Genomic DNA, 13,063 nt, shown 5'->3' on the forward strand with positions numbered 1-13,063 from the left:
AAGAACATAATTAGCAATATTTTTCTCTGATGGGAAAATAGAGTCTAGTAACCTCCTACAAATTTCTCAAGGGTCCTCAGCCTGTGTGGTGACTAAAAATCTGTTTTCAGTTGTATTTCTCTGTCTATATTGAGATATGTTGCTAAAACTTACAGAAGCAACTGAAAACAAAAGGACAGTAGAACACATAGAGCTATGCTTTGTGCAGAGAAAACTATTGGTATGTTTTAGCATCAAAGAATGTAATTAAATGCTTTGCATTATCTGGTGAATCCCTGGTAGATTAATCACTGCAATGGCAAATGACAAAAAAAAAAAAACAAAAAAAAAAACTGAAAACTGGTTAAACTGCAATACACATATTTATGAAAAAGTAAAGCCTACATTTGGTTAGGAAAAGAGCAAAATGACATAAAATATTATTTTGTAAGTCAAAGAACATGGTGCAAATTAATAAATCTGTTAGCCTCTTTGAGACTTTTTACCCCAGCTTGATGCGAAGTTGGTGTTGCATCTGACACACAAATAGATAATGTAAGCTCTGTGTTATGTCTCACTCTTACAAAATATCCTCTGTAAAGCTGTAGCATTTAATCTTTTAACGCAAAATGAATTTCCTGAGATTCTACAGCCAAATCTGTAAATAACTCTGAAATTAAGTTTAAATGGGCCTGTTAATCTTTTTGTCTGGTGTACCTTTTTGTCAGGAATGATTTAAAAATGTGAAACTTTGAACTTTCCTTAATTAAAATGCCCTGTATTTTTTAACCAGCTTAAGAACTAAGGCTATAATTAAAATAATTTATGGATTTATAGCTACTCATCTTAATTCTAAGACAAAGTTGAAATCCACTGCCCACTTTAATTCCTTATAGAGGAACTTTAGGCAGAATTTATAAGCCTGCATCCAAGAAGGCAATTCAGGAACTCATTTTTCAGTGACTGGGAAAGACTTAAGTATATATAACTTGGTTGGCACAATCATGCTCTAAATGATTGTGTATCCACAATGCAATCTGTGTCCAAGTTCCTATCTCTTGTGCACTAAACCCGCAAGGGATTCACTCTGAAAGATTTACTGTAGCACAGTTATCGCACATGGATCTCACACCTTAGCACAAAGTACAAGAACCTGATTCCTTTTCCTTGCACTAAGAGTGCGCCTGTGGTAGTTTCAGTGTCCTGAGCTCACTCACAGAATGCAGGAACTCAGTCTCTTCCTTAAACTGAAATAAATCATGTCTTCTGATTGTGTGTATGCTCTAATCACTAGTTAGTGGTGGAAGGTCCCTCAATTTTGGCCTGTTGGAACTGAGCCATTGATACTCCAGTGAAAACAAAAATCCATGGTGCAAAGAAAGAGAACACTTTCTTCTGCTGTGCAGATTTGGGCTGCGGGGTGGAAGGAATGCTTCCTGGACCCTCTTCCCTGAGATGCTCATTGACACTGGTTTTGTTCATTTTGCTATATTCACAGCGGAGAGTTTTGCTTTACTTTGGATCTTGCTTTACTGCATCAATAAGTAGTTTTGGCAAAACTGGGTACTCCTGTTTGTCACTGTCTTAGACACTTCTGCTTTTTTGGTTTGCTTTCTGCATACCAAACAAAGGGTAGGTGTTTCCTCCAAATGAAAGGGCTGTTATATGCTAAGTATTCTGTATGTTTTTGTGAATCTAGCCCAAATGTTGTATTGCCCATTGTATCTGACCATTCATTTTGAGTAGGAAAATACTGGTCTACAGTTGGTACAATCTCTATCCCTTAATGGTTGAAATTATTTGTTAAGTGTTCATTGAAAAGATTAACGCTTTTAAATTACTGACTTCCTACACACTTCATTCACCCTTCACAAATTACCTGCTCAAGATATAAAATAATAATGAAGAAATAGTGCTTGCTGTTTTACACTGTACTTCATGTAAAATAATTCTGCAAATGTCTTCTATAATGAATATGTATAATAAGTCTTTAGCTTATCACAGGTCTAGTCATGAATGGAGAAAGAGAAAAGATACCATCTTATTCAGTTGGTGTAATTAAATTAATCGATACATTCAGTGCTACAGGCCACCGGACCAGGAAGACTGAGTGGATGAGGCCCTCTATAAACAGATAGGAGAGTCTTCACATGGAGGACCTCAGCCACCATTGCATCTGTTGAAAGGACAACACAGCAGGGCACCAGCAATCAAAGAGGTTCCTGTAATGTGTCAATGACAATTTCCTCTTCCAAGTAGTACAGGAACCCACAAGGAAAGGTGATGGTGCTGAACCTTGTCCTCACCAAAGAGGAGGGGGCTGGTGAGTAACGTGAAGCTCAAGGATAGCCTTGTCTGACCGACCACGGAATGGAAGAGTTCAAGATCCTTAGGACATCAAAGAGAGTGCACAGCAAGAATACTACTCTGGACTTAAGAGAGCAGGCTTTGACCTCTTCAGGGAACTGCTTAGCAGGATGACATGGGATAAAGTTCTTGAGGGAAGAAGGGCCTAAGAAAGCTGGTCAGTATTGAAGGGCCATTTTTTCCAAGCCCAGAAGCAGTGCATCCCAAGAAAGAGGAAGGTGGGCAAGAATACCAGGAAGCCTCTGTGAATCAACAAGGAGCTCCTGGACTTTATTTGGTGCAAAAAAAAAGTCTATAGGGAGTGGAAGCAGGAAATGTTTATCTTAAGGACGACAGAGAAGTTGTCTGAAGAGCCAGGGATCAGGTTAGAAAAGCTGAAACTTAAAATTAAATCTAGCCAGAGACATAAAGGGGAACTTAAAGACTTCTTTACCTCAGTCTTCACTGACGAGGCCTCTAGCCACACTGCCCAAGCTGCAGAAAGCAAAGGTAGGAGCTGGGAGAAGGAAGAAGGACCTGAAGGTGCACAAGTCTATGGGACTCATTGAGATCCATCCAGAGGTTCTGAGGAAACTGGCAGGTAAGGGTCATCGTAGTCTGGTGAAGTTTCCACTGATTGGAGAAAGGGAAACATAACCTCCATTTTCAGGAAAGAATAAAAAGAAGATCCAGGGAACTACAGGCCAGTCAGTCTCACCTCTCTTCCTGGCAAGATCATGAAGCAGATCCTCCAGAAGTCCCTACTAAGGCACATGGAAAATAAAGATGAGGTGATTGGTGGTAACCAACATGGCTTCACCAAGTGCAAATCGTACCTGTCAAACTTGGTGGCCTTTTATGATAGAGTTACAGTGTCACTGGATAAAGGAGGAGCAACTGATGTCATCTACTTGGATTTGTGCAAAGTGTTTGACGCAGTCCCGCACAACATCCTAGTTGTCGAATTGGAAAAAAATTGATGTAATGGATGGAGCAGTCACTGGATAAGGAATTGTCTGGATGGTCACACTCAGAGAGTCGTGGACAATTGTTCAATGTCCAAGTGGAGTCCAGTGATGAGTGGTGTTCCGCAGGGATCGGTGCTGGGACTGGTGTTATTTAATATCTTTGTAGGTGATGTGGACAGTGGGGTTGAGTGCAATCTCAGAGAAGTGAGTGATGCAGTTGACATGCTAGAGAAAGCCCAGAAGGATAAACCATATCCTGAGTTGCATCAAGAGAAGTGTGAACAGAAGGTCAAGGGAAGTGATTCTGCCCCTTTACTCTGCTCTCATGACACCCCACCTGGAGTACTGTATCCAGTTCTGGGGCCCCCAGTATAAGAAGGACATAAGGCTGTTAGAGTGGGTCCAGAGGAGGGCCACAAAGATGACTGAGGGGCTGGAGCACCTCTCCTACAGGGACAGGCTGAGAGAGCTAGGGCTCTTCAACCTCGAGAAGGCTCTGAGGGGACTTTATAGTGGCATTCTAGTACCTGAAATGGTCCCATAGGAAAGCTAGGGAGGGACTTTTATAAAGGCATGTAACAACAGGATGAGGGGAAATGGCTTTAAACTGGAGGATGGTTGATTTAGACTAGGTATTAGGAAGACATTCTGTGAGAGTGGTGAGACACGAAACAGGTTGCCCAGTGTGAAGCTGTGGATGCCCCCTCCCTAGAAGCATTCAAGGCCAGGCTGGATGGGGCTTTGAGCAACCTGGTCTAGTGGGAGGTGTCCTGCCTATAGCAGGGGGGTTGGAACTAAAGGATCATAAAGATCCATTCCAATCCAAATCATTCTATGATTTCATTACCACTACATTTTTTCAGCTTTTTCTAGCATATCTACCAGATCAAAGCCATAATGAATTAAGACTAGAGATACTTTTCCATCCTCATTTGAAAAATACAGTGAAGGATGTACACTTATTTAAGCACTGGACTGAGATTTGTCCACTATATATTGGAAAATGACCTATATAGTGAAAGTGCTGACACTGCATTAATTTACAGCTTGCATAAGGAGGGTCAGGAAAGTAAAGTGCCTATAAGCTATAAATAGGATGCATTTGTCAATTGCCTTGCCCAGGCAAATTGTACTCGCTTTTCACCCTGCACTGTTGTGCTTTATGGTTCTTGGACAAGTGATGAAGCTCTCTATTCAAGTGCTTAATTTATGTACATCTTTCAAAACCAAAATGTCTCTGTAGTTTATTAGAGTGGTGCTATCCAAATTTGTCACCAGTAATGTAACCACTAATCCCTACAGAGTGTCCATCTATTTTCTTATAAGTTTACTTACCTACTTTAGGCACAACTTTGTTTATCTCTGAAACTTTTATACGAAACTCTTGTGATGACAGTCTAACATACACTTTTTATTTTCCAGCATCTCTCTGAGAATCATGCTTAATACAGGCTCATGAAGTGCCTAATGTTTAGATGTAAAAGAGGTGTCTAAATCAGTGAAACTGAATTCAGTTACCTATCTGTTTCCTAAACTGGGTTATCCCCATAATCTCAACCCCCAGTAATCTATATAAATCAGCCACAGTGCCTCTCAAACTTTATAGGATAAAACTACCTTGCCTCACTTTCTTGATAAATTGTTTCAATTTTAAAAGTTTGGTTTGTCTTCCAGTCTTCCTACTCACACTGAAACAAACAAACAAACAAACATATACATATATATATATATATATATGAAATTTTATTTATCTATTTTTGTTACGCAAAAGGTCTCTGGTCCCCCTCTAAACAATATCTGTGCAGCATTTTGTCTACATTTGAGTAGCTAGGATGCATTTCGTAGCTAGGATACAATTTTTGTTAACATAAAAGCAAAAAATGTTTTTAATTTCATAGAGACATGTAGTTGTCTGGGATGACACCTAAAAATACTTGAATGACATCTATCACACACTTTCCACTTTTCTTCTTCAAAACATGGAATTTATAACTGTACTTGAAATTATAGTGTCTTCCATTAATATATGAGTTAATACATTTCCCTTTTAAGTAACAGCCAGCCAAAAAGTAAGGAAATTACTAATAGATCTTCAGGCATCTCCATGTAAGGGCTCCTTCCTTCTCCAATGGCATGTGTGAAAGGTCTGACTTGCACAGGATGTATTTGGAGCAGCATTAGAAAATGGGGAGAATCTTTTGCTACTCTTACAGCAGCTATCTGCTCTTTGTAAGAGTGTCTTCTCTATATAATGGTATCATATGACAACAGTTTTAAGACCAGGTTGTTAGAAATATGGACTGCTCATCACAGTCTGGGACCTATTTTGTGTATTTCAAAGGATTGTGTTCGTGTAGCCTTTGCTGATGCAAGGAGGATTCTGCCATTCATTTCTTCATAGGAATTCACTTCTGTGGCTTTCAGACATGAGACTGAAGGAAGGCAATTCTAATTTATTCATCTTCTGTATTTTTAGGGTAAATAATGATAACTGAGAGTGGGAGAAGTAAGTTAAGCACAGCTTTAAACCCTTCTGAAGGAGAAGATTACTTCAAATTATTAACAGTGTTGCTTGATTGCTTTTCTTTCAGCTGTGGTACAAACGATCTTTCCCTAAGGAAAAAAAAAAACTTTAATTCTTACCTGTATGTGTCTGTTTATTTCTTTAATTGTACATATCCAAATGGGAGCACTCACCAACCATTCACCATTTCACAAGGCTAAGCCAGGGCACTCTATGGTAGCTGCAGTATTTCAGTTCATAGTCCTACTAGAATGTGTGGACAAGATGCTCCATGGGATTGTGATTTGCAGGTTGGAAGGTGGTTCACACCTCATGCCAAGAAAATTAACCTTTTTTATCATTGTCCTCTTCTCGCTAACAGGTTATTCATCAGCTTAGACTTTCTGAGAATGAGAGTGTGGCTCTGCAAGAGCTTCTAGACTGGAGGAGAAAGCTGTGTGAGGAGAGAGAAGACTGGCAACAAATCTTGCACAACACTGAGCAAAGAATCACAGCCCCTCCCCCACCCCCTTGTAAAAAACCAACACTGCTGAAGAAGGTGGAAGATGCCTCCTGCAACAGACTATCGTCAGGCATATGGGACACCACCATGTGATTGGAATGTGTGTGTTTGCAGATAGTTGGGAGTGAAACCATCTCATGCCTTCAGTCTGCACAATCAGCAAGTTTCCTTCCCTCCACAGAATGTGCAGGGTTTTTTTTACAAGCAATCCTTCAAGAGCACAGGATGGAAGAGCTATTTAGATCTGTCATGTGTGCGTGTGTGTGTTTGTCCTTTTCATACATATATATATACAAATATGCATATATCTGTGCATCTGTATATATGTATGTGTGTATATATATATAAGGTGACAAACTGCACTATAAGAATATAAAGGTAGAAAACAGTCACTTAGGAGTTCTCCTGTGGACAACAAAGAAGCTATGTCAAACAAATGGTGGCAGGGAGAAGTGACTGACAGGCATTTTAGAGAGATCAGGAAAGTCTGTGTGCACACTGTACAGCTGTTTTATATAGTATAAAAATATGATGTTTCTTGTTCCCTAATGAATGGTTTTATTATATTACATATATGCATATATATATTTCTTTGTAGATGTCTGTGTTCTATTGGAGTTGCAAACCCAAAGTTTATTTACATGTTTATTACTGGTGTTTTATAACTTTACTCAATTGGTGCTGTTGTTCTTTCTTCAAAATACAGGTAATAAATTCAACGCTCACATTTTTCTTTCATAGTTTATCTTTAACACCATACCAGCCAGTTTCAACGCTGCGTTATTTGTTCAGAGCCAGCAAAGTCCTTTCTGGAGTCCAGTCCTGACATCCTTGAAGAGCTCCTATTTGCACATTTTGTTTCAAGGTCTTCACACTCAAGAATTAGAGAGCATAACTTTCTTTCTGTGGACTTATGTTTCTGAATGGGTGAACTGTGCATTCTATGGTTACATCTCAAATCTTACTTCATTCTGGTTTTATAAAATAATGAGACACTCATTTAAATTATAAGTACGGTTTGGAACTCATACCTGATTATGCATAAGGTCAGGTGTCAGTGGGAAGATACATAACGTTAATGAGGTATGAAAATAGGACTGTGATTTACTGTTAAAAGCCAGAAGGCTTCATTGAGATGGGTATATCTAAGGATTATGCTCTTATAGTGGCACAGTGATGCATTTATACCTTGAATTTTGTGTAATGAAATGGTTTCAGAAATTGAAGCACACTTGTTGAAGAACATGAGTTCTGAGCAGGAATGTTAATTTATGAAAAATATGCTACCGGAAACTTGTTAGCTACTGCTTAACAGCCTTTGAAATACTGCTTTACAACTAAAGGGAGTGATTGATGTGTATACAGAGATATTTTCTCAGAGTATTTTAAGTTCTTGGAGCATGTGCACCCAGTTTGAAGCACTCTTCTTGGCTGTTTGCCAGTTTCCTATCCAGATCCAGGAGAAAGTACTTCTAATTTTGCAAGTGGATATAAAAATGTTTAAGATCTAAGCAAGATTTGTAAATGTGAGCTCATCTTGTTTGGAAGTTGTTGGGAAGGGAAGACAGCCTGCACAGAGATGCAGCCTCTTCTGCCGTATTTGGCAGGCACTTCAAGCAGGATGAATGGCAAAAAGCAATCCCATGCATGTTTGTTTGTTTTTATTTACAGGGCAAGCAGCAGAACTCAAATTGTACCCAGGAGTATCATCAAGCTGTAGGCAAAATTAAGTGCCTTCTCTTGCTGGAGATTAAAACAGATATGTTGAGTAGACAAGGAAAGGGAGACAACAGGTTAGCTCTTAAATTAATTATGCAATGATTGGTTTCTGATACTTAGGGATGGATATCACCCAGAACAGAATTTTACAGCAACAACAGCAGAAGTGCTCTCTTACACACTAGATTGAGAAGCAGGGATTCTGGATTCTGAACCTTACCTTCAGCTGATGTCAATGTCCGCAGCACAGGACCACTGTGGTGTTGTGCAGGAAACAGCTCTCACCTGCTGAACAGCCACAGCAGGACAAGATTTGGCCTGGAAGAGTTGTGGTTTCTGCCTTTTGCTCAGATAATCAGGTGCACACAAAGATCCTTGTCTGAGAGCAAAATGAAATGCTCAAATTGGATGCAAGAAAGCTAATTAACCTAGCCTGGGTACTACAGAGCTTCCACGATTCAAATTGCTGTCTCTGCCCAGCCCATCATTGCTGTACATAGCCACAAGAGCATCTACCCAGCTAGCTTAGCCATCCTGCACACATTAAGATCAGGCTTATGTCTGCTCTGATAGGCAAATAGCCCTCCCATAGGCTCTGTCACACCGCTACCTCTAATGACCACTGGCTGGCTTGGCAGCTGGTGGCAATCAACCCAGGGCAGCATGAAGTACGTTTAGGGCAAGTTGTAAAGGCTGCCCAAGAAGTCAGCTGAGATCATGTCAAGATCCCTGCTACTGGCAGACCTTGCCACCAGTCACCAAGCCAGCTGTGTGCAAGGTAAGGTTTTGTATCTCCAGACTGCACTGCTGTCATCACTGCATTTGTACCATGGAAGGGCCCAGAGGGCAGAGAATGCACTTGTCAATCGGTGTTTACAACAGAGTTGTGCAAATGATGTTACAGGAACAACGTCAGCTGCAAGAGCTCAGTTGTAGTGCTCTACCAAAATCTGTATTGCATCCTCATAGAGCAGTGTGGAAGAGCAGTCACTAGATTTGCCAGCAGTTCCAGCAGTGCTGTTACCCAGGTGAAGCTGGTATGAGCCTGATGCAGTTTGGTTCTTCACCAAGGGCACAGCCCATCCTGCCTCCCCTGCTGAAAGCCTTTGTTCTGTTTTTAGCCAACTTGTGTAAGGAATATATCTTCTAGGTCTCTTCCTTAGAGCACGTAATCCCAGCACGATATGACAAACTCAACAGCAGAGAAGATGAGACCTTTTTCCTTCGATTTTGTTACTAATTTCAGGGTATGCGATGGCCAACTTCTGACTTGGGAGGGTTTTTCAGGATGTTCATGTAAAATATAGTACAATCGGAAAAGTATTTGTGTTAAAACGCATTTAAATATTTCTCTGATGGCAGCAAGACACTCTGGAGTGTGACTTATGATGTCATAATTCACACCTCATATGTTCACTGGTCCCTTGGTCTTTGGCCTCACGCCTAACAGTGCAATTGGTGGGGAATTATTGCACCATAATTCACACCCTACTGTGTCTTATTGCTTAAATAACCATACTCTCAGAGGTGTCTTAAAACTACCATTAAAGTTTATATTGTGTATCAAAGTGTGTTTACAGGGCTGGGAAAATATACTATTGGCATTTTGAAATGTTGAGAAGCAGTTTTAGCAAACTGTACAGCGCTTATAAATTAATCTCCCCAGTGGAAGTACGCACCAGCCAGTCCAAGTATTTCTTGAGTGTATGGAATCCTCTCTTGCACATTAAAAAATAGAGTAGACAAAAAAAAAAAAAAAAAAAAAAAAAAAAAAGCCTTACGATTTTAATATTCTAAGGGGAAATATTAAACTCTATGAACATGCTAATGCCCTTAATATCCAATGAGCAATCTAAAAGGTATTTATATTTGCAATAAAGCAATTTCAGGAAGCTGGGGTTATCATCAGATAATCGCTCCTCCACATTGTGCCTTATTGCTTAATTTTTAATATGTGAAACAAACAAAACTAATTCCAAATCAGCTTCTCTCTCTCAGCATGATGTAAGAAGAATCAGGTATGTTTTACACTTTAAAATCCAAGGGAATTTGAAAACCATATTAAACCACAATAAAAAAAACACTAAAAACAACAGCTGTTGGCATGAGAAATGTTCAAAGCTTGTGAATCTTACTGGTTACTCCTGAAATAGCACTTGGTGTATTTTAGTTGCTGTAGTTACATTCCTATTGCAGTTTATAAGCAGAAATTTGCTTTTTAAAACTTGATTTAGACATCCAGAAAGATACACGCACCGATATTTTACGAATGATCTGTGTACAGCATGAAATGATAATCCTTTTAGAACTTTGTATTGTTTACACAAAATAGTATGATTGTCGAATAAGTGAATTAAACTTCCCTTTTTGCCAGTGATCCTTTTTATTCCTTTTAAAAGGTTGACTTATTTTCATTAACAACTTCACTTCATTGCAGATCCTTTGTGTGTGGGACAAAGAATTTCATTAACTTGCTAAGAAAGCACAGTGGAATGTAGCATAGTTCTAAAGTGATCGTAGCAGCCATATTCTCTGTAGTTTTACATTCTGCTCTATGATACTGAGATCCCTAGTAGCCACATCATTCTTATCACCATAAAGAGTGCTAATATCTGAAATACTCCTAGGAACCTAACATAATTCTTGCCATTCACTTGTTAAACAATACATGTGATTACATTTTGTATGACTCTGTTTTCCAGAATGGTATTAAACATTTCATGGCTTTGTGTTCTAAATACGCAGATTTAAAAAAGAAAACCTAACATGAGCATAAGTATCTCAGAGTATCTGAAAAAAACACAGGGGCATGTAAGGAAATGCTTTTCTTCCAGTTTTGCTGTTCTCTGTGTGCTCAGGATTTTCATTTTCAGAAGAAATAAATAAATTCTTGTGCTGGTTTATATTGTGGCTGTGAGAATTAGATCATTAGCAAAGGCTGGCTGTGTCTCCGTCTGTGGTTTGGCCCCTTTCCTGACCGCATGGATGCATGCTGAAACTGGCCAAAGCGCAGACTTTGCTGTAGAATGTCATAGGGAGAAATGTTGTGATGTTAAATCAGAAAGAATTCTTGAGGATTTTTCTTCAGTATGATAAACAAAACCATTTTGAATTAGCAAGAAGCATTTAGATTGATCAGAATTAGCTTGTTTTGGTTCTTATACATGTGTGTAAATCTCCCTCTTAATCCTTTCATCTTTCCTTTCTTATCACCGTAACTAAATTTTAAAACAGGCTTTTCTATTGAAAGTGAAGAAAAAAGATTAAGAAGATGGAGGAGTTACATGAAACTACAGAAAAGCCTTAAGGTTTTTGTTTTTAGTGAAACAGTTTACTTTAAAAATACTGGAACAGAATATTCCAGTATTTTCAGAATGTTTTCACCTTTTCCAGCTCGAGCTGTTTGCTGAGTACACTCTGAGTTTACACATTTTTCACAGGCATCATTCTTCATAAATCCACTCTGAAAAGACCACACGGATGTATATTTGTTTTGAGATGCAAGGGAACTGCTGAGGTCCTTAGAGGCACAAGTAGGGAGAATTTGAAAAGCGCAGATTTATTGCCATCATAGCAGTGCCCATGTGACAGCTATTGGATAATGCCTGTGCCTCCACTGTTATAATCTGGGCTTCAGATCCTTCTCCATTTACATGTTACTCCCCTATCATCTCTTGATTTGCATTAGGCTCCAGTAAGTGAAGGGGGCTGAATCTGTCATCCAAGATAGGATGGGAGAGAAATGTACTCCAGGCTCTTTCTAATTATTGATTAATATAAAGTACTTAAATGTTTCTGATAATTTGAATTGGAATACAGCTTTCTCACTGTCCAGATGAAATTGAATCACTAGGTTAGGAACCTGTGGCTATGAACGTCCATGCTGAAATGAATGGTTATAAATCTATAGCTCCTCTGCCTCTCAACATGACATAATGTGGTCAGCAGGAAAATGTTCCAAAAATTAGGAGAGCTGATTTTGCACCCTTTTGGAAAGGTTTCACCTGGGTGTTCTGAATTAAAACCACTTTTTATCTGATTTTAATGCAAACCCTTCTTAACAGAGCAGACTGAACCTCACAAATGGGATGGGATAGGGCAGGGCAGAGCAGGATAGAACAGGATAGGATAGTGCAGGATGGGGCAGGACAGGACAGGACAAAAAGGGTAGGATAGGATAGGATAGATCTCTGTGGAGGACAATCTGAGATGCTTAGAAGTCTCCAGAGATTATGACATTCCTCGTGATTATAAGCAGCCTGAGCTGTAAAGTACAGTGCTGGATTTCAGCAAGACTGATGTTTAGATTTCTTGTGAATCTGGTCCCTATCAGTTTGTGTAGTTAAGAGTATCTAGAATAAAAATCACTGCTGTAATAGTTTTCATAATTATATTTTAGTAACTGTGGAAGACTGTATTTAATGAAGTCTAAAAATCTGTGATAAGAATTTAGTATTTAAAAAAAAAAATAAAAAAAAAAATCACCCAACCAACGAACCAACCAAAAAAAAAAGCCCCATCATTTTTAAGAGGGGAGAAAAAAAAAAAAAAGTGAGAATAAATAGATTTGAAATGTGTTTTGTAAATCCATTCTAAGATCAGGGTTCCCTGAGCTTTAGATTTAGTGTAACTAAAATGGTAGACGCCACATTATCAAAGATCAGAGCAAACACACAAAAGTAGTTATCTTGTATAGTCACTGAGTCCTTACTGAGCACGAGCAGTTCCTATGTTCAGCCGTCATGCACTCTTCTCTTGTCTCCTGAGGCTGCAACAATTAGATCTCAGCTTCTCAGTGAGGGAAAGGCATTTTGTTCTGTTAATAAAAGGCACAGTGACCAATGCTTTACATTGGATATCTCAGGTAGAAGTTCTTACTTTTCTTTACCAGATATAATTTGGTGAGAATGTAGATCATGTGAGTTATCATAAGACTTGCCTTCCAAGAACCTTGTCCCTGTAAAGGTGTATAGGACAGAACTGGGTTTCTGTGCTTTCTGTTCTAGGCTTCCATTTCTGTCTCCA

The 13,063-nt window shown here is 39.1% G+C and overlaps 1 protein-coding gene across 2 annotated transcripts in view; it reads left to right on the forward strand.

The window, feature by feature from the left end:
* The window catches only part of MYO16 (myosin XVI), a 345,270-nt gene extending 338,276 nt beyond the window's left edge, over window positions 1–6,994 (forward strand). For both annotated transcript variants that reach the window (XM_052705804.1, XM_052705803.1), the window contains exon 35: window positions 6,179–6,994. In XM_052705804.1, coding sequence (XP_052561764.1) covers window positions 6,179–6,412 — 234 coding nt within the window. In that variant the 3' untranslated portion in view covers window positions 6,413–6,994. The remainder of the gene's footprint in view (window positions 1–6,178) is intronic.
* The last annotated feature ends 6,069 nt before the right edge of the window (window positions 6,995–13,063 follow it).

The sequence above is a fragment of the Tympanuchus pallidicinctus genome, unplaced genomic scaffold (assembly GCF_026119805.1).
Source record: "Tympanuchus pallidicinctus isolate F22 unplaced genomic scaffold, pur_lepc_1.0 scaffold6, whole genome shotgun sequence".
Lineage (NCBI taxonomy): Eukaryota > Metazoa > Chordata > Aves > Galliformes > Phasianidae > Tympanuchus > Tympanuchus pallidicinctus.